Raw genomic sequence first — 21,035 nt, forward strand, 5'->3', positions numbered from 1 at the left:
GTTCTTTCATGTGAAAGACGACTACTCACACCTCTTTTTCATTCAACCAGGTGAAAATGTTTTGCCCCAAACTATAGAATTTAATTCCTCAATTCTGGGGCTTATCAAATCACTAGTTTAGCTCCCGCCAAATGATTATTTTGAGGGAATTCATCAAAAAGTCTAACAAATATATTTCCACATCTTACTAGTGGAAGCACTCCAGAATGGAAGGGGAGAGAGGGGAGAGAGATGTGTGTGTGAGTGTGTGCATGTAAATTCAAATAATCAAGCTTGATGTTTGTATTTATACTAGTGTTTCTCTCAGTTTCATACTAATGCTTCTTCTGATCCTGAGATTAGAAAGCTTAATCTACTTTTCAAGAAGTTCTAGGAGAGAGGGCAACACAAAAATATTTGTCCATGTACTTTCTAACCCCTGACTTCTTCATCCTGAAAAAACAACAGTGTAACTCTGCAGCAAATGAAGGAATTAACCCTGAAAGGAATTGAGGGTTAATGCTGTATCTCCTAGAATGACTCTGTCTGCACATTTTGTCCCAGCCAAAGGAGGGTTGGTTGGAGGTTGTCTGTTGAATTTGTGTCTGTAAAAAGGGGTGCTCCTGGCTTCATTAATTGAGAAAAACTGTTTTGTGAAAGCAGGCTGTTGGTAGCAATTTCAGGTTGACTCTGTGCCAAAACAAACCCATTTTTTTTCTGTCCCTCGATACTGGATTAAACTCAGAAGTGGACAGTTGGCTCAAGGGAAATGTTAACTTTTAACTTTTAGCTGAAAAATATGATTTTTGAATTCACTCTTGCATTCTCAGTTAAGGAGAGAGGTTTAAATTACTGGCCAAAATGAGGGATTTGAATCAATCTGTAGATTTCCACCCTGCCCCCATCAATCGATCAAAGGTATTTTTTGAGCACTAACTGTGTTCAGAGCACTTTATAAGCCCTTGGGAGAGTACAGCACAATGGAGTTGGAAGACCTATTCCCCACCCACAAAGACCTCCCAGTCTAGAACACCTGATCATGAATCACCAGGAAAAAACTGTCCTTAAACTTGATAGGCAGAGCTCTACTGCAGAGACTCAGTCCAGGCCCCTCAGTCTGCCAGCCTCAGCTGGGGTATCCAAGCTCTCACCCTTTCCATCCTCAAACTCTGCCCACATTCCCAAGGAGAACTGGCCCTGCGGCTGATCAATCCCATGTGTTCCACTCCGGTGTTACATCCCTGATTAGAATAGCGTGGTCTGACATTTTCCCTTTGGTATTGTGCATTTCCAATTTTTTTTTAAAAAGTGTTTTTTTAAGGCATTGGATTTCTTTTTAGTCATTAAGAGGGAAAATGAAGTCGTCACCTCTTTTAGAGCTTAAATACAAACTACGAAAGAACAATTAAATGAACTATTCTCAGTTTCGCTCCATATAAAGGATGGAGGAGATCTCCCATCTGTTTTCAGAGTGCATCCCCTCTGAACCTATGTCTTATCTTCTGAAAACATCTGCACCTACTGTTCTTCCCTTCTGGATCTCTAACTTCGATCACTTACTTTCTGATGGCTCTATAGTCTTGGCCCATGAACGCATCCACAGATCCCCTCTCCTAAAACCCTTCTTCAGAATCCACTGCACCATCTATCTCCCCATCTCCCTCTTTCCATTCCTGGCCCAACTCTTTGAACAGTTTCCATTCAGCTGACATCAGCACTCCCTATCCCTTCTTGGTCTTCTTCTATCAGGTTTCAGTCTCCTATTGCTTCACTCTACTAAGACTATACAGTCCTCTAGACTGTAAGCCAGGTGTGGACAGGATTTGTCTCTCTTTATTGCTGAACTGTACTTTCCAAGCTTTTAATACAGTGCTCTGCATACAGTAAGTGCTCAATAAATAGCTATGCTCTCTGAAGTGACCCATGACATCCCTCTTGACACTCTGAGAAGCGGCATGGCCTAGGGGAAAGAGTAGGGGCCTTGGAGCCAGATAACTTGGGTTCTAACCCTGACTGCACCATGGTCCTGCTGTGTGACCTTGGGCAAGTTAATGAACTTCTCAGTGACTCAGTTTCCTCATCTGTGAAATGGGGATTAAGACCATGAGCCCAATGTGGGAGAGTGACTGTATCCATACCACTTGTTTTTACCTCAGCGTTTAATCCTCTGCCTGGCACATAGTAAGAACTACACAATTGTCATTTAAAAGAACTAATGGTCTCTACTTTGTTCTAAATACTCTTTGGCCTCTTAACTGCCTTCAGGTCTGCAGACCACTTCCTTCTCCTTTTCAGGAAGTTCTCCCCTGGTTCTGGATGATCTTTCTCAGTCTCTTCCAGCAATTTTTCTTCTGCCTGTATGGCGTGGTGGATAGGCCTGGGAGTCAGAAGGTCTTCCATTTGCCGGCTGTGTGACCGTGGGCAAGTCACTTCACTTCTCTGTGCCTCAGTTACCTCATCTGTAAAATGGGGATTGAGACTGTGAGCCCCATGTGGGATAGGGGCTGTGTCCAGCTCAATTTGCTTGTATCCACCGCTTAGTAGAGTTTCTGGCACATAGTAAGAGCTTAAGAAATGTTATTATCTGGCAGTCTCTCCAGTCTTAGTTCTTGGTATGATTCTCCTCTCAGATTATGGTCATTCCCTTCAGAAGTTCAGCCGCTTCCAGGGAGTCAACTACTGCCTTGAAGCTGAAGATATCTCTATAAGAATGGCTTGTCAGGACCTCAAACTCAATACGCCGCAAAATGAACTCTTCATCTTCCCTCCCAGGTCCTGTTTCCAACTAACTTTCCCACCAGTAAACAACATCACCATCTTCCCTATCTTTCAATCCTGCAAACCTTAGCACTATTCATCCTCTCTTTCCACCCATCAACTGCTGGTCCTTCATGTAAGGTCTAGGAGAGTGGGGGAATCAATACGGAGTAACATCAGTTTACACAAAATACACAATACATCTCTCTCACCTCTCAGAATGGGCACGGGCTTTTCTAAATGAGCAAGCTGAATGCGAGTTAGGGATTTTGTGTTCATTTAATTCACAAACAAATCATTTAGGTCCCTGGAGCAGAAATCACTCCCTAGAGGTCTGATGAATGAATGTTACTAGTCAGCTTCCACCCCAGCAAGATTTGTCCTGGTCTTTTTTCAGTGGTTTCACTGTTGAGTTTGGGTCTGAAGTTTGATTTTTTAATAAGACCAGGCTCCCTATATTGTTCACAGAAGGCAGAATTGTGTTGGAATAATTAAACATGGGCATGGAATATTCAGCAGAGTCCTAAGTTTCCCAGACAATTGTATATTATTGTCATCCCTTCTAGCCACTTCAGTAACCATCCAAGCAAAAGTTAAAGTTAAAAGTTAAAGGCTGAGACACTGTTCAAAGAGAAAGGAAAAATGGCTTTGGTTTTTCTGGCCAACATGCACTATCTCATAAAAGCAGGTTTAAATTTCCTGCAGCTAAAACCCACACCTCAATACCTAAGTATTATATCATTTATTTCTTTGGACGATTTGATTGGATGCCTATTGTACAAAAGTAATTACATAAACCAAGTTTGTTGTTTCTATTTAGGAATTAAATATATTAAGCATCCTCTTCCTCCACAGTTACATATTTACTTTCTCACATACAGGCACACAGCTGTCCTTTGGGAAAGAAACATCATTTGAGTGAGATTCTAGTAGAAATATCCCCATATCCTAATTTTCACTTTGATCATATTAGAAAATGCCTTCCTCCTTTTTACCACTGGTTTTTCTAAGCTCCTCTTTTTCTATTTTTCTTAGAGTGGTTTCTTGCCTTTTTTGTTTCTTGTTTTGTTTTTCACTTTTCCTGTGATGATTAGTTTGTGTCAGTTCACAAACACATTTCTTTTGTGTTTTCTGGTTTCTCTTTAGTTGGTTTTCAAACGTTTCCCTTAATTCTCCCACACTACCCACAGCAGCAGCTCTCACTCCCAATTACTGATCAGCCTGACCACCTGGAGTTTCTGTCTCTGTTTTCCACTCCAAATTTAAACGTCTCTAATTCTCCCTCTTCAGATTTTTGTTTGTCAGTAGCTTTTCTTTTGTCACTTTTCAGCTCTACATCATGCTTCCCTCCTGCTTTCCTTACCGCCTGCCCATGATAAAGCCTTCACACAAGGCCTGGATTCCACATCTCTTCCCTTATTCCATGATGGACTTTTCTCAGAATAAGGGGCCAGTCTGCTTGTGTCTAACCTTTCTGTGTCCCAATGATTCAGAAACGTTGATGACCCAGGTTGCTTTATTAAAGCTGTTCATGTTCTCTAGGCAATTGGATTTTCTAGATTTTTGTGATACCCAAGAAATAGCATAATGAGGTTTACATATAGATTTATAATTTGGGTCAATGCCATTGCCAACTCTGAGACTGTACTCATGAGTGTGTTTCTGATGGAGAATCTCTTGCATTCATTGTCCATATTTCTGCCCCCTTTCGATTCAGGAAGAGCATTGGTCAACCCCACTGGTGAAGAAGGGAAAGGGATGTCACGCTGCCAGCAGGACATGCTCTGGAGTTATTTTTGCCATAGGGGTAACAGCTTGTGCTGAGCCATCCACAGTTTCTCAGCCTTTTTCACCTATAACTGCACTGATTTTGAGATGCCTAATAAAGAGAACAGTTGCCATCTGTGATCACAGAACAGAATATCTCTGACACCTGAACAGTTTTTGAAATGAATGTACATTGCAGAACCAGATCTCCAAATTTGCAAAATAAATTCTCAGTACTGTGGGATAACTCAATCCAAATGATAATTTTGGTGTTGGTTAAACATGTACTATGTGTTAAACACTTATAGTGTGCCAAGCACTGGGCCAAATGCTGGGGTAAATACAACACAGTTGGATCAGACACAGTCCCTGTGCTCCATGGAGGTCACAGTCTAAGGTGGAGTGAGAATAGGTAGAGTGAGAACACTAACAGATGAGGAAACTGAAGTACAGAGAAGTTAAATGACTTGACCAAGGTTATGCAGCAGGCAAGTGATGGAGCCAGGATTGGAATCCAAGTCTCCTGACACCCAGTCCTGTTTTTTCCACTAGGCCACCCAGCCCCTACTTAGTCATGTCTCTTGCAGCATGGCCTAGTGGATAGAGTACGGACTTGGGAGTTGGAATGACCTGGGTTCTAATTCCGACTTGGGCACTTATCCTCTGAGTGACCTTGGTCAAATCACTTTGCTTCTTAGGCCTCAGTTACCTCATCTGTAAAATGGAAATTAAGACTGTGAACCCCATGTGGGACTTGGACTTTGTCCAACATGATTAGTTTGTATCTACCCCAGTGCTTAACACATAGTAAGTGCTTAACAAATAACATCATTATTATGATTATTATCATCGCATTCTCTTCCTGGCTTGCATCTTGGGTGACGATCAGTGTTCTTTCACGAATGAAGTGAAATGGATCATAAATAATGAACTGTTTAGCCCAAACAAGCAATGCTATTGTTCCCATGCAGGGTAAACCCACAGCTCATTATTCTGGCATGATTCATTTGCTCATACTGATGATTCTACATAATAACTATAATAATTACAGCATTTGTTAAGCACTTATTTTGTGTCTAGTACTGTTCTAAGTACTAGGGTAGATACAAGTTAATCAGGTTGGACACAGTCCCCATATTACATAGGACTCACAGTCCCGGTAGCGGGGAGTAGGATTTAATTTCCATTTTAGAGGAAACTGAAGCACAGAGAAGTTAAAGTGACTTGCCCAAGAGTCCCCAGCATATGAGTGGTGAGGCAGGATTAGAATCCCAGTCATCTGACTCCCAGGCCTGTTAGTGTTTAACTGCCAGAGTTGACCAGGAAAAGGTAGATAATAATAATAATTAATAATTAAGGTATTTGTTAAGTGTTTATTATGTGCCACTCATTGTATTAAGCACTGAGGTAGATACAAGCAAATCGGTTGGACAAAGTCCCTGTCCCAAATGAGGTTCACAGAATCAATACCCATTTTACAGATGAGGTAACTGAGGCACAGAGAAGTGGAGTGACTTGCCCACAGTCACAGCTGACAAGTGACAGAGTTGGGATTCGAACCCATGACCTCAACTTGCCCTCAGTCACTCAGCAGACACATGGTGAAGCCAGGGTTAGAACCCATGACCTTCTAGCTCCCAGGACCAGGTTCTATTCACTACCCCAAGAGATGGTGCAGGTACGATTAGGCTATAACTTAGACCAGCCTCATTTGCAACATATAAACCCAGAAAATAATTGTTGAAGCTCCAAGAACGGATGTAAGCAAATGACGAAATTCATCCCATCATCCTTCAGGAAATGTTTACCCTTTGAACCTGCCACGCAGTGAATTCTGACTTTTCTCCACTCCCAAATATCTTGAAGTGAATGTTGAGGGTTCCGGGCAAAGAAACTCCAATTTCCTTCTCCTCACATCCAAGTTAGCCTCAGAGGATCTCAACATCATTAAACAACGGACTCTTGGTCCATTTATTGAAATTCCCAGCTTGAGCCTTGTCATAATAATAATGTTGGTACTTGTTAAGTGCGTACTATGTGCAGAGCACTGTTCTAAGCTCTGGCGTAGATACCGGTTAATCAGGTTATCCCTCGTGAGGCTCACAGTCTTAATCCCCATTTTACCGATGAGGTAACTGAGGCCCAGAGAAGTGGAGTGACTTGCCCACAGTCACACAGCTGACAAGTGACAGAGTTGGGATTCAAAACCATGACCTCTGACTCCTAAGCCCGGGCTCTTTCCATTGTGTCATGCTGCTTTTCTATAAAAGATGATGTCAGCTCCTTCACCCAACGTCTTTAACAAGGGAATGGAAAGAATCTTCTCTGAACTGTTCACAGTGCAGAGATTGTTCCTCATTTGAATTTTTGGCTCGGGCGTTCTGTGTTGCAGTGGTGACCCACGACACCTGAACATGCTTGCCCATGGCCTTTTCATTATCATTAGTCTTGGCAATAATAACATTAATGCATCATTCAAAGAAATATTAAGTGTAACCACTCTAATATTTATTTAGGAAGAAGTCTTCGGGTGGCTTTCCTGTTTCAACTTTTATTTAAAAGCTGAATTGAATGCTATTGTAATGAAATTCTCCCCCGATTAGACTGTAAGCCCGTCAGTGGGTAGGGATTGTCTCTATCTGTTGCTAAATTGCACATTCCAAGTGCTTAGTACAGTGCTCTGCACATAGTAAGTGCTCAATAAATACTATTGAATGAATGAATGAATGAAATGTAGCATTTTGGGGTCCAAGTACTTTTTCTCCTCATAGTGGATCTAACCTATTTTCAGCTAGCGTTTTCTTTGAAAGAATGCTCCATTTCCTAAATGTACTTGTGGAGGATCGGACACTCTATTCACCAGGTGTGGGCTGTTTAGATTCCAATCCATTCCCATCTATCCAGGTTTAATCCAATACAATTGCGTTTCCAGCTAAAGACCTTTATGAAGAGCTACGAAGGGGGAGCTGCTGCTTCTTTCTCACGTGCTGTGGAAACAGTAGAAGCTAACGTGCGATGGAAGATGTTTTACAAAGAGGAGCTCTTCCAGTGGCTAGGAACAGCTCTGACGCCCTGAGTTTCTTACAGACGGTTCAGCAGGAAGTGTTGCGAAAGAACACTGGAAATGCTGGGAGAGTCCGGTTATCAGAGTGACAGAGATGAGATCGTATTTTCAGGGTGTTTTGCGGAAATGGGTTTTTCTTGGGTGGTTTGGGTCTTTTTTTTTTCACCTTGCCCTGTGTGACTTGGAAAGAAACTCTTGCGAGTGGAGGCAGCGGTGATTGATTCAGCTTGGTGATTGATTCAGCTTTCCAGCCTCACTGTACAGGACCAAATATATTTAGTGATGCATGTCTGTGTTTCCGTCTGTTTGGGGAAAGGGTATCTTATGCATGGTGGTATGGTCCTGCTTGTATTTCAGCATGCTCACTCAACGATGTTCACGTTTTGTACGCAAATTTCTGTTACATCAAGGATGGGCATTATGAAAAAGCACAAAGAAGATCCATGACAATCAGTGTTGTAAAGCAAGAGGAAACGGGAAGGGAAATCTATAAGACTCCAAGCACTGGGGCAGTAAAAGAGGATATAATGGCCACATTTAATGGATAATAAATCAGCACTTGGATTGTCTATCAGTTATTATTGAGATGCCAACTCATGTTCTTTGGGTTCAAATGATGTATACATAAAATATATCGAAGTACTGTATACATATACGTTTGTGGGAAGACACCCCGAACACAGTATATATTGCACAGTGCGTATAATGTGCAAAAGAGTGGACTTCTTCTGATCAATTGGACTGTCATCACTATTCACAAATTTATGCACACGACATATTAAATTTGGAAAGCATCCCAGGTGACAAGACTGAAAAGTGACTTCTCCAAACTCATGTGGATGATTCCTATGGAATGAGAGGTTTTATTTTGGTTCCAACATGTGCAGTAGAAAAAAAGCAGATTTTCAAGGAAGACATTCCCTGTAATGAAATAATGGGATGCATGTTAATAGGAGTGCATTAGAGAGTTTGTCCACAAACATAATCACTGTCCAACCCAAATATCAGGCATTACTTTAATCAATCTTTAGATTTCGTGACGCAGAGATAAATATTTATATTGGTCAATGCTGAGAGTCTGAATTTTCTGATTTATTTTATTTCCTTTCGTTTGACTTTAAGGAGCCAAGGTACTGATGTGTGCAGTTCCTGTGAGTTTGTGTTCACGTGTGTGCGTGTGTTTTCTTAATTCTCCATTAGGCAACAGTACCTCAGTGAGTCTGTTAATGTTTAATGATCTTCTGCACCGACTGTGCCATCTTTTCAGAGTGAAGGTGTCTCCTTTGTTAATAAGTGAAGCCTATTGGCCTAAAATTTGCCATCCAGCCCAAATTTGCAGCCATCCCTTTGGTAGTTGAAGAGTATGTGAAGGAGAGGTGGGTGGGGAAGTTGGCGGGAAAGTCTGCTAGGGAAGTGGGGAGGGGGAGGATATCTCTACTTCAAATAACACCCTCCAACCAAGATGTTGGTTGCCCAAACTCCACCGAGAGGTTGGGATGCACATCTGGGCAGCTTCTTGTTGGCAAGCATCAAGCTAATACGTTGTTTATCAAATTCTAGTTACATTTGTTGTCTGAGCCAGATCTTTGTATATTGTTCCCTTTGTAATGTTTGCCATCTCTTGAGATCTCGTTGCCAGCCACTAAATGAATGTCAGTATCTAACTGATTACTATTCAAAACACAAATACTAATGAACGAGCTTTGAAGTTCCTAAAGAAGTGGAGACATTCCCCCAGTTGTGTTACAAAGCAAGCCTTCAAAGTTCAATTTTTCAAGGTCTCTCCCCACCCCCAGCTGAATTTTTCAACCCTGAGCATTTATGCAATGCCCACTGCTTTAAAATGCTCAGCTTGGAGAACCCCAGTACAGGATAATGAAGCCTTTTTTACATAATGTGCCCAATGTCTGAAAAATCAACATATCAGTTTGCAGTCATGTCCAAAAGAAGATGTGAGATGAAGGTTCTCTATTCCAACTACTCTATTTACTCCCATTCTGAGCATTTGCAAATAACTTGATTAGTGACTTATCAAATATGTCCCTGAGTGAGAATAGCCCATTAATTTCAGTATATTTAGTAGGCTGGTATTATTTAGCATTAATTTTGGTAATAAATTATGATGTGGTCATCATTTATTACCAAAAAAAGAATACAGTGGAAATATTCAAGACTTTTTAAAAAAGATTTTGTGAAATGATTGATAAAGAATGCATTGTATAGAAGTAATGAATCTTAATGAATAATTTTTCTTTTTAATTGAAGTGTGTGAAATAGCTCATATTGGTTTCTCTTTTATTATTTGAGTTGCACATTAAGTAGTCTAATGTCCTTGAAAAATTGTTTAACCACACAGTGTCAGGTCTGCAGTGTGTACTTGTTTGGACTGATAATGCCTATTTTAACATGTTTCCTGATAATCGTTCTGCCTTAGGCTTATGACAATAACATTCTTCTAAATAAGATCATAATTCTGTCAAAATACCCAATTTCATTCATTTAGCATCGCACTCCACCAGGTTTCACCTTCTTAGCCATTTAAAGTCAGTAAGGTATGTTCAATTAAAAATGAACAAAAGACTCCCTTCTGGAAAATTTTTGTAAAAGAATACAGTTATGCTTATTTCTTTTTTTTTTTACTTTATTTCCTTCTGTCCTGTTTGACACACAGTGTTTTCATGAAATTATGGACTATTAATTTTGTTCATTGTTTATGTGTAAACTAAATAATTTCTTCTTGTCATCATAATCTATTATTCACCACCATACTTTGAAATCCTGAAAAGAGAACTGAAATGTGTTGGATAACATATTATTTGCATTTTTTAACTACTTTAAAACTCTCCTAACTTCTGAGCCTCAAGCCCCTAAAGACATTTGAACTTTATTACCCTGATTTTTTTTTCTCTGCTATCTGAAGATTGTGAATTTAGTACTGAGGCAGTATTAGGCAACAATTTCATACAAAATTCACAAATGTTGTGGTGTATTAGGCAATATGGTATAAAATAGCTTAAACTACTTCAACCTTATAAACTATTTGAAGCAGTTTACAAATGCAACAGGTTAAATAGAGTCATTGAAAATGCAGCGTTATATTTTCCGACGTTAGTAATTCAGGAAATGCTTTAGACTCACAGAAAGTTCTCCAGATGATGTTTCTGCAAGTATTTGCAAGTGAATGTAGTGATGATAATATACTTCAACAAAGAGTATGCCATTCTGTAGTAATGGTATTAAAATTAAATATATATATGTACATATATAATGTTCACACATTCTCTCTGTCTCACACACACACAGATTGGGCTTACTAAACTTTGAAAATGCAATTTGCTTAAGCATCATTATGCCATTTTAACTGGTCCAAATAGTTTATTTAATGAAATTTTCCATAGCATGTTTCAAGATAGACTTTCAGACTGAGATCATGTCAAGTGCTTTTATTGAAATGCAATTTCAATGTTGTGTTTTATAGCACCTCATGGTATTTACATGGCATATGGCTTTTTACAAGTATTTGGAATAATATTTTTAGCTTTTTGGAATCGGTTTCATGAGATTTAGTGTATGTGAGATCAGGACTGAACTGATGAAAATAAACTGTTGCAGCTATTTCTTAGCATTTTCCTGATATTGGTTGGGATTTTTGCTCCCTATTTGTTAAAATCTTTGTTATTCTTTTTCATCTACATAGGTATATGCCATTAAAATATAAAGTGCTTGAAAGCAGGGAATTTTTTTCAGTAATGCTCTGTCAAGTTCTTAGAACAGCCTCTTTCCACTAAGAAGGTCCTCAAGAGATACCATTGATTGATATGCTGCAATATGCTGCTTTTAACATTCAAATATGTGCATAATAATTCAATACAGCCTATTTGAATCACATAGTATAATTGATAGATTTAAAAATATCAGAAAAATGCCCTTCCTATGTATTTAAAAGTCCTGCCTTTAATATGTCTAATTTAACCAATCAATAGTATTTACTGAACGCTTACTCGGAGCAGAGCCCAGTTCGTTCATTTTTTTCATTCAATCGTATTTATCGAACACTTATTGTGTGCAGAGCACTGTATTAAGCACTTGGGAGAGTACAATACAATGATAAACGGACCACACCGAGCTTACAGGCTAGAGGGGGGAGATGGACATTAATGTAGATAATAAATTACAAATATGTACAGAAGTGCTGAGGGTCTGGGAGGGGGGATGAGCAAAGGGTGCTGTGACTCTAATTTCTTTTCACTCCGTGTTGGTGGGTGGGGCTTGGGGGTGATATTCCTTTTAAGAATCTAGTGGAAACTATCTCCTTTCATCTCATTCAGTCACTTATTCAGTTGTATTTATTGAGAGCTTACTGTGTGCAAGGCTCTGTACTAAAGTACTAGTTTGATTACAAGAATTTGAGAACACAATCCCTTTCCCCATGTATATTCAGTCCAACAGAGGATATGGACACTTAAATATTACAGATAAGGGAAGTAATACATTATATAAGATATGCCCACTAGTCCTGTAGGGACTGTGATCATTTAAATACTTGGGAGGAATGGCTGAAGGTCCAGTAATGAGTTAGAAAATAAGTAGATTAGAGATTGCTTGGGGAATGCCTCCCGAAGGAGATGTGGACTCAGAATGACTTTGACGATGGGGAGAGCTGCGGACTCTCAGAAATATGGGAGAAGTTCCACACAGGAAGCAAGGAAGAGCTCAGCCATGAGAGAGGTGAGAACTGGCTACAGTTAGTATGTTAGTTTGAGAGAATTGAAGATTTAACACAATTTACCATATATAAGAACTTCAGGAGCCAGAATTTAAGATGAAATGTGGCTTTTGCTTAAGACATCTTTACAAGTTTCTTTGTCATAACGATCCACTCTCTGAATGCCTGAAGTAGGATGAGGTATTATATCAAATTGCAAGGGATGATTTTTACCAAACCATGAAATGAGAAATTGCTTTCCAAAGATCACTGCTTGTAGAATATACATTCTGCTACCCTCTCAGCTGTTTGCTAATTAAGTCCAGTGAACTACATTTCTGGTCAATTTATACTGCAAACTTCACTTAATAATGCATTTAGTTCTTTTTTTTAAGGGTGCCTCTCTGTCCATCTTGTGGTTACTCTTCTCTGTTTCTTGATTTTGTCCAATTTTGAGTATTGTTTCAACCATATTTATTTTCTGCAATATACAATTTTGGCTCAAAAGTAATCCAAGGCAAAACAAATTTCAGTGGGGAGGGCATTGGGGGGAGATAATTTAAGTGCACTTTATCTGCATAATCATGATGGGGAACTCATTACCCTCAAAGGGCAAATTTTTTCTTTCATATTTGATTCAGAGGGGTCTCAAACAAGAGATGGAAATATAGAATTGTTAATATCTTATGTTCAGTCCTCTACTGAGAGAACAAAAGCAGCGTCCTTAGTAACTGCAAATATGGGACCCAAAAGAGTCATCTAAATATTCAGCCTGAAAGAAATACATTGTTGAATAAGAGCTTGGACCTGGGTTTCAGTTTCCTTTCCAGGAAACTGAAATTACCTCTGAAAACATTGCGAATTGGTGTGTATCGGAGAGCTGTGCAGAGATATTGCTTCATCTCCAGCTAGCATGATAATCCTATGAATGAAAATATTTCAATAATTGAGAAAGTAGCCGGCTGAAAACAAGCATCTTGGGTATTAGACTCACTATACGATCAGATTTTTGCCTAGGTTAACATTTGGCTTATTATTATTATCACCTTTCTTAAAGTACTGTATGGACAAAGAGCACTGGCATTGTCTTTCAGTTTGAAGAGGACAACTGACAGTGAGATTGTATCTATCAGTGTGAGGGAGAGACGATCTTCTACATTTGCCCACTGTGTCCATGGAAGTAGAGGACCCCTCTTTCAGGACTGATGCAGAAAATCCAATACGGAATGAATGAATTTGCTTGCCTCACATTCACGTGATCTTAGCCTCACCTTCCAATTGATGTCATTAAGTCGTACTTCAAAATTTAAAAATGGAAAAATGGGTTCCCGTTATATTTCTCAAATAGAGATACGTGATTCTAATTCAAAAGAGGCATTGTAAACCATCCATTTAGAAGTAGCTTAATAGTGACTTTACATGTTGTCCTTCTGCATCCCATTGATGTTATATAGCAGGAGAAGTTTGGGAAAAGTAGATCGGTATCGATAATACATCATTGTGGACATCTGTTGAAATCTAGTCCAGGTATACACATTCAAAGCAGACTTTAGAATTATACAGTTATTCAAATAATTAAGTGGTGGTGGGGAGTACCTGAACTGAACTATACTGTTCAGTTGGCCTTGGCCATATTTTCATTGGTTGTAAAATGTGTTTGCCGTTGTTCTTGAGCCCAGAGGGTTATCTTTATTCATATATCAAATAATTCATAAATGAACTAAACTCACTCTTAAAATGAACAGAATGATACACATGCCAAACAAAATATACTCATCCTAGAATTTTAGGATTTTAGGAAAAAGAAGACAGCATTATTTAAATAATAGTAAATACAAGACACCACTAAGCAACTAAAGCCTTTACCAAATAAATGATTTTGTGTTGGTTTGCCAGTAAAATGTTTTCTATGATATGTCTTTAGAAACTATTCAGTAAATATTTAATCAGTATGTTTTCCACATGAAATTTTTACTCCATCCTAACCTAGGACTGAAAATGTTGGGTTTTTCTTTTCTATATGAGAATCTTCAACTTCTGTATTTTAAGCAAAGCGAATTTGAATTTTGCCTCTGATAATAAAATTTTGTACAGTAATGTGTAATCCATCATTTTCTTAACTTCCTGTCATAGAGAGATAAGGCCAAAGTAAATAATGCTCAAGTTATTTCTATTATGTTCTCTTTTCACTTTCAGAAACAATTTTTTTTTAAATTTCCGAATGAGTTCCTAGGAAAGAGAAAAATGCATGAGAATAATATTCTCTTCTCTCTTCCAACATAGTGATTAAAAGACAACCTGTTCTCATGTTGGGACTAGCGTAAAGAAGAAGTATGTATTTGTTTTCCTAAAAGTCAAAACAACATACTCCAATCCAATTACAAGGCTTTAGGATAAATTGAATCATTTTCTCTTTGTCCAAAATGATTTTACCTTAAAAACAGTTTAGAGTGGTTTTCAATAAGTTTTCTGCATCCAACCATCTGTCAGACTTCACAGATTTCAAAAACAGCTTTCAATAATAACAGATATATATATATATATATATATATATATATGACTGTGAAGAACTTTATACAGAAATCATATATATATATATATGACTGTGAAGAACTTTATACAGAAATCATATATATATATATGCAAAATGTGTGTGTATATATGTATGTATTTTATATATTTTATATATATATAATTTCTGTAGAAAGTTCTTCAAAGATGTTCTTCAATGTTTCTAGGCTGATTTCTATAAAATAAATGATCAGTGAGCTCTATAGGTTGAAAATATTGGAAGGATAAGAGGGAAGGTTAGGTGATTTTATAAATTATGGCCATATAATCTTCTAAATTATAGTGGCATTCACTGGGCATCTACTTGGTGCCGTGTACTGTATACTATTAGGGACCTTAGAATGTTTAGAGGCATTAAGGTAAATCCTAATGCACTACTGAGCATGCTAAAGAAGGTATGGAAATTCAATTTGGCGTGTAGTTAAGTGTATTTCCTTGGGGAAGATAATTGGCAGGAGGTGATTGCCTAAGACAGAAGAAGATAAAAATGCATAACCTGCAAATGGACAACAGAAGTCATACTCAATATTCTAGCAGGAAGTGTTCATATTTCCTTTGCATTCCAAACAACGGAGGGGTGAGATGGGGTTGAAAATTAAGCAGCATCACTTTTCCATTGTATCATCGGAATGGGCACCCCCCAGAGAGTTGACTTTGTTTTCCTTATTAGCCTCGGGTGTACCAGAAATCCAGGAAGTCAGGAAATTTCAAGAATGCTTCTTGCGGCTTAGATTGGCAGTTTGAGGCTCTAACTCCCTACTGAAATTAGTCAGTCGATAGTTTTAGGCAATTGTATTTATTGAGTGAATAGTGTGTGCAGAGCACTGTACTAAGCACGTGGGAGAGTACCACATATGTGAAATGGGGATTGAGACTACAAGCCCCATGTGGGACAGGGACTGTATCCAACTGATTTGCTTAGTATAGAGCCTGGCATACAGAAAATGCTTAACAAATACCAGAATTAATATTATTATTATTACAGTGCAACATTATAACAGACATATTCCCCACCCACAATGAACTTACAATCTAGAGGGGGAGACAGGCCTCATTATAAAGAAATAATTTGCAGCTCTGGACTAAATCTGCTGTAGGAGAGCAAGTGGGAAGGTTTTCAGCATTTTCAGGGGGCTCTCTCAGCAAGAGCCAGGCTGCTAGGCTAGAAATCTTTCAGGGCTAGAAGTCTTTCAGGCCACTTGATAGCTAAAGCTCTGATGGGGCAGAACCAAAAAACCTACAGGCTTTAAGGGCAGCACTGTGGCATTGAGCTGGTGTGGACATCACTGGCCCAGTTCTCCGAGCAAGCCCCCTCGGCTCCATGATGCAATATCATCTGCAAAGACTGGAAACTACTTAACTCAAGCCCATGACTGGCCCTCTCTTCCCTCCCCCTATCTCCAACACACACATGCATGCTCGCGAAGAGTACGGACCATCTGCAACATGGATTTTCCACCCCCTGTATACAAAAGTCTAATTCTACTCTGTTTAGAATTTTTTGTTTGCTCTCTGTCCTTCTCTTTCAGAGACATACAGGCTGAGAGTAATCACTTCAAATAACTCCGTGACTTGCAGGGGTGCAGAAAGAAACTGATATCCCAGCTAAGGAGGAAGGAAAAGGCAGTTTCAGTTCACCCAGATGCCCCTCAGCTGCATTTGTCTGCCCCAGGAGCACTTCATTGTGTATATTGAAACCGTAGTGATTCTCCTACAGATCATTAAAAATAAAGCAACTAAAATTATGTCACCTGAAAACACAAATCACCCCATATTCCAGGATTTTGAAAATGCACACTATGGCTAAGATTCTGACTGGTTCTCTCATTCATTTCCATCGTATGCTATCCCCTTCATCCAAATCCACCTTCGTGACAGTCACACATATGATTTCATGTGAAAAGGAAGCTTCAGTTCCCCCCACAATTACATATAGATTCCCTGATTCCATTTCAATCCCTCAGAATCCTGAATTCAACAAGACATTCATAATATATTCATTTCTGAAGAGTAGAGCTCCCCCTTATTTGATTTGTCACACTCTTGAAAGCTATACTTATGCTTAAGATTTGAGGCAGAGATTCTGACATGAAAGCTATCATCATCATCATCATCATCGTCATCCATTAACAGCACTTAGAAAATAGTCAATCAACAAGAGCTTACTATGCGCAGAGAATAGTACTAAGCTCTTAGGAAAGTACAATACAGCAGAGTTCGTAGATATAGCCATGAGCCCGTAAGGAGCTTACAGTCTAGAGAGGGAAGAGAACAGTAAATTAAGCACTCAAGGAAATGTACATTAACTACATATAACAAGGTTTCTGTAATCTGCCCTCAAGTTTTTAATCCACTAGGGATTTCAGGATCCCTAACCCCATTGTGCGGTGTTTGTGAGGCCCAGTAAAAATTTAAATCATATCTACTATCCCGTTTATCAAGCATGGAAGCATCATGGCCTATTGGAAAAAGCATGGGCCTGGCATTCAGAGGACCTGGGTTCTAATCCTGGCTCCTCCACTTGCCAGCTGTGTGACCTTGGGCAAGTCACGTAGCTTCTCTAAGCCTCAGTTTTCTCAACTGTAAAATGTGGATTCAATGTCCATTTTCCCTCCTTCTCGGACTGTGAGGTCCAACTGGGACAGGGATTGCCTCTTACTTGATTAACTTGTATCTACCATAGTGCTTAGAACAGTGCTTGTCACTTGGCAAGCATTTAACAAGTACCATAATGATGATGATGATTATCAAGCATGTGATCTTGGTACAATTTACTGATTCATTCGTTCATTCATTCAATCGTATTTATTGAGCGTTTACTGTGTGCAGAGCACTCTACTAAGCACTTGGGAAAGTACAATACAGCAATAAAGAGAGACAATCCCTGTCCACGACGAGGATGCCTCTGTATCTTTCCTACCCAACTTTCAAGTTGTCATCAAATCCCATTGGCTTTTCCCCAACAATATATCCTGGATCCCATCCAAACAATCACCATCCTGGCCCAGGCACTTGTTTTATCCAGATTTGACTACAGAATCAGCTTCCTTAATAATCTCCCTGCCTCCAGTATTTCCCCTTTCTAGTCCGTACTTCACTCTGCTGCCCAGATCATTTTTTTTAAACTCTGTTCTGCACACTTCTTGAAAACCCCAATGCTTATCCATTGCTCTCTGCATTAACTCCGGTCCACTGGCTTCAAAGCAGTTGATCAGATCTCTCCTTCCTAGCTATCTCCTCTCTTCTTTGTCCCCAATTTGCACTCTTCCTTCCTTCCACACTAACCAAATCACTGTGCCTCATTCTCATTTCTCCTACTCCTGAACTCATGCTCATGTCTTCCTGCTTGCCTGGAACATTCGCCCATTTCAAAACTGAAATAGAGCACAGCTCTACCCATCTGCAAAGCCCTTCTGAAGTCACATTTCCTCAAGAAGGTCTTGCCCCATCAATTTCTGAGCTCCCTTTATTATGTCCTCTCAACTACTACTTCAGATATTTACAGCACCTAAGCACTTGGATATTCATAACTTCCTGTAGCATTTATGTACATCTCTTACCAGCCCTATTATTTAAGCACAAACTCATATATACCTCCCGACCTTAGAACAGTGCTTGGCACATATTAAGCGCTTAACCAATACCATAATTATTATTATTGTTCCCTTTTCCCTCTTCGTCTTATCTGTAATATTTTACTGTCAGCATCCTCTGCTTAATTATCAACACCTCAAGAGCACAGATGACTTACTCTATTATACTCTTCCAAGTGTTCAGTCCTTGGTATACGGTATTGATTGATTAACATTTCTAATGAAAAGCCATTGACAATTCTTTTAATTTCTTCATAGCACCCCCCCCCAGTACCTAGAAAACTGTTCTCATATAGTAAGCACTCAGTGAATGGAAAGCAGGGTGGCCTAATGGAAAGAGCATGAGGATAGGAGTCAAGGGGTCTGGTTTCTAATACCAGCTCTATGACTCACCTGCTGTGTGACCTTGGGCAAGTCACTTAAATTATCTGTATCTCAGTTTCCTCAATTGTAAAATGGGGATGAAATGCTTGTTCTCCCTCCCATTTAAACTGTGAGTCCCATGTGGGAGAGCGACTATGCATGTGAGCAAATTGCCCAGTTCTGATTGCCCTTCCGTGTGGACACTCGGTGCCTTGGAAACATACAACAAAATTAAAAAATACACTCTCTCATCTCAATCCTATGACTGAGAAAGCAATCCTATAAGGAGAAATAGATATACGAATTGATCGACCAGTCAGGAGTCGTTCCGAGTACTTATTTTGTACAGACAATTGGAAGAAGTGCTTGGGAGAATACAATAGAAATAGACACAATTCCTTGAGGAGCTTACAGTCTAACAAGGAGATAGTCATTAGAATTGAGAAATATGTGATAATTATTATTATTCAGTGCCAAGCACTTTATTAAACACTGGGAAAGATACAAGATGATCAGATGGGACACTGTTCCTTTCCTACCAGTCTAAGGGAGAGGAATAACAAATGTATAACCCCCATTTTATAGATGAGAAAACTGAGGTGTAGAAAAGTCAAGTGACTTGTCTTAGTTTACACAGTAGGCTAATGGCAGAGCTGTTACTAGAACAGATACCAGTTTTGATATGTAGTATTCCATGCTGATATAAATGAGAGTAAGAAAACATGAATAATAGACAACTTGAAGCAATGTGAAGCCTAATAGATAGACCATGTGCCTGGGAGTCAGAAGGACCTGGTTCTAATCCTGGCTCTGCCATCTGTCTGTGTAGCCTTTAGGAAATAACTTAAACTCCCCCATGCCTCAGTTTCCTCAGCTGTAAAATGGGGACTTGGGAGCGGGGAATGGACAAAATCGGGAGAAGCCGAAGGAGACTGACATTCTAGATGGAAGAGAGAAGACTGAACAATGGATAAGGTTTACAGGGGAATGTTAGATTGCTTGTGTGTGTGTGTGTTGGTTGGGGAGGAGGGGTGGGTGGGAGATGGGAGGGCGGTCTGGCGGGGGATGTGGAAGTCCATTACCATAACCTAGGGCTGAGCAGAACTAGCATGCATGGGGCCTTCTAAAATGACGTTTTTTTCAATAATCATCTAAATATGCTAGACAAATTGGGATTACTTCAATACCTACCCCATCTAAAGCCAAAAAACGTTGTTTTTTCCTTGCATTTCTTTAGGAGTCTCCTTTGGCAGGGACACTTTTTACTGTCATTGACCTGCTTAGTGGAGAAGGTGGAGGAGGAGGAGGATAATGAGCTGCTCTTTCATGACACAGCCATTACAATAATTCATTTACAGTGCAGAACCTTTGCCAATGATAAATGCAAGTTATGAACGCGATTCTGAATTGCATCAGAGCTTTTCCACAAGAAAGTGGACCAGAGGTTGTAAAAAGCACAAAAAAGCAAAGCCAATTCTCTTCCAGAATTGGAAAATGAAAGCCATGGGCAATACCACAGAAATGCAGGGTTTTGTAGAGAAAGGATTTTGAAACAACTAGTAATTGAGGTTCTATACTAGTAAAGCGCAGTCAGTACCTGTTAGGACTTCATCAACTTCACATACACTTGACTAAGCACTTTCGTTGCCCTCTTCACTCTCCCATTATTCCCCTCTGGTGATCTGACATATTGTCCTCCAGAACTGTTTCTACAGAGATCAGAACAGGTGGGTTACAATTGAATTTTTGGCAGCAAACAAAATGGATTTTAGACGCAGAGAAATCATGTTCGTTTTTGTTGGTGAAATATCAGCGGGGCCCTGAAAGACTGCAGAACAAAATGCTAGTGTTCCCTTCACTTTCCAAATATTTTCAAGACTTCTTTTTCATAGTCAGATCTCTGATGCCAGTATTTTCTGTGAGTCTCCTTCTCAAAGATGAGGCATTGAATTGAGAGATAAAGCAGAGTGGCCTAGTAGAAAGAGCATGGGTCTAAACCTGGCTCCTCCACTAGTTTGATGTGTGACCTTGGGCAAGTCACTTCACTTCCTCAGTTCCCTCATCTGCAAAATGGGGATTCAAACTGTGTCCAATCTGATTATCTTCTATCTACTCCAGGGCTTAAATTACTACTAGGAAGCAGCATGGCTCCGTGGAAAGAGCCCGGGTTTGGGAGTCAGAGGTCATAGGTTCAAATCCCAGATCTGCCACTTGTCAGCTGTGTTACTGTGGGCAA

At 39.5% G+C, this 21,035-nt stretch overlaps 1 protein-coding gene across 1 annotated transcript in view; it reads left to right on the forward strand.

The window, feature by feature from the left end:
* Window positions 1–4,750, forward strand: part of TRHDE (thyrotropin releasing hormone degrading enzyme) — a 418,324-nt gene extending 413,574 nt beyond the window's left edge. Inside the window, exon 23 of the mRNA XM_029079309.2 lies at window positions 4,454–4,750. Within this exon, the coding sequence (XP_028935142.2) occupies window positions 4,454–4,666 (213 nt within the window). The 3' untranslated portion in view covers window positions 4,667–4,750. The remainder of the gene's footprint in view (window positions 1–4,453) is intronic.
* Window positions 4,751–21,035: the final 16,285 nt, after the last annotated feature.

This window comes from Ornithorhynchus anatinus, chromosome 14 (genome assembly GCF_004115215.2).
Source record: "Ornithorhynchus anatinus isolate Pmale09 chromosome 14, mOrnAna1.pri.v4, whole genome shotgun sequence".
Taxonomy (NCBI): Eukaryota; Metazoa; Chordata; class Mammalia; order Monotremata; family Ornithorhynchidae; genus Ornithorhynchus; species Ornithorhynchus anatinus.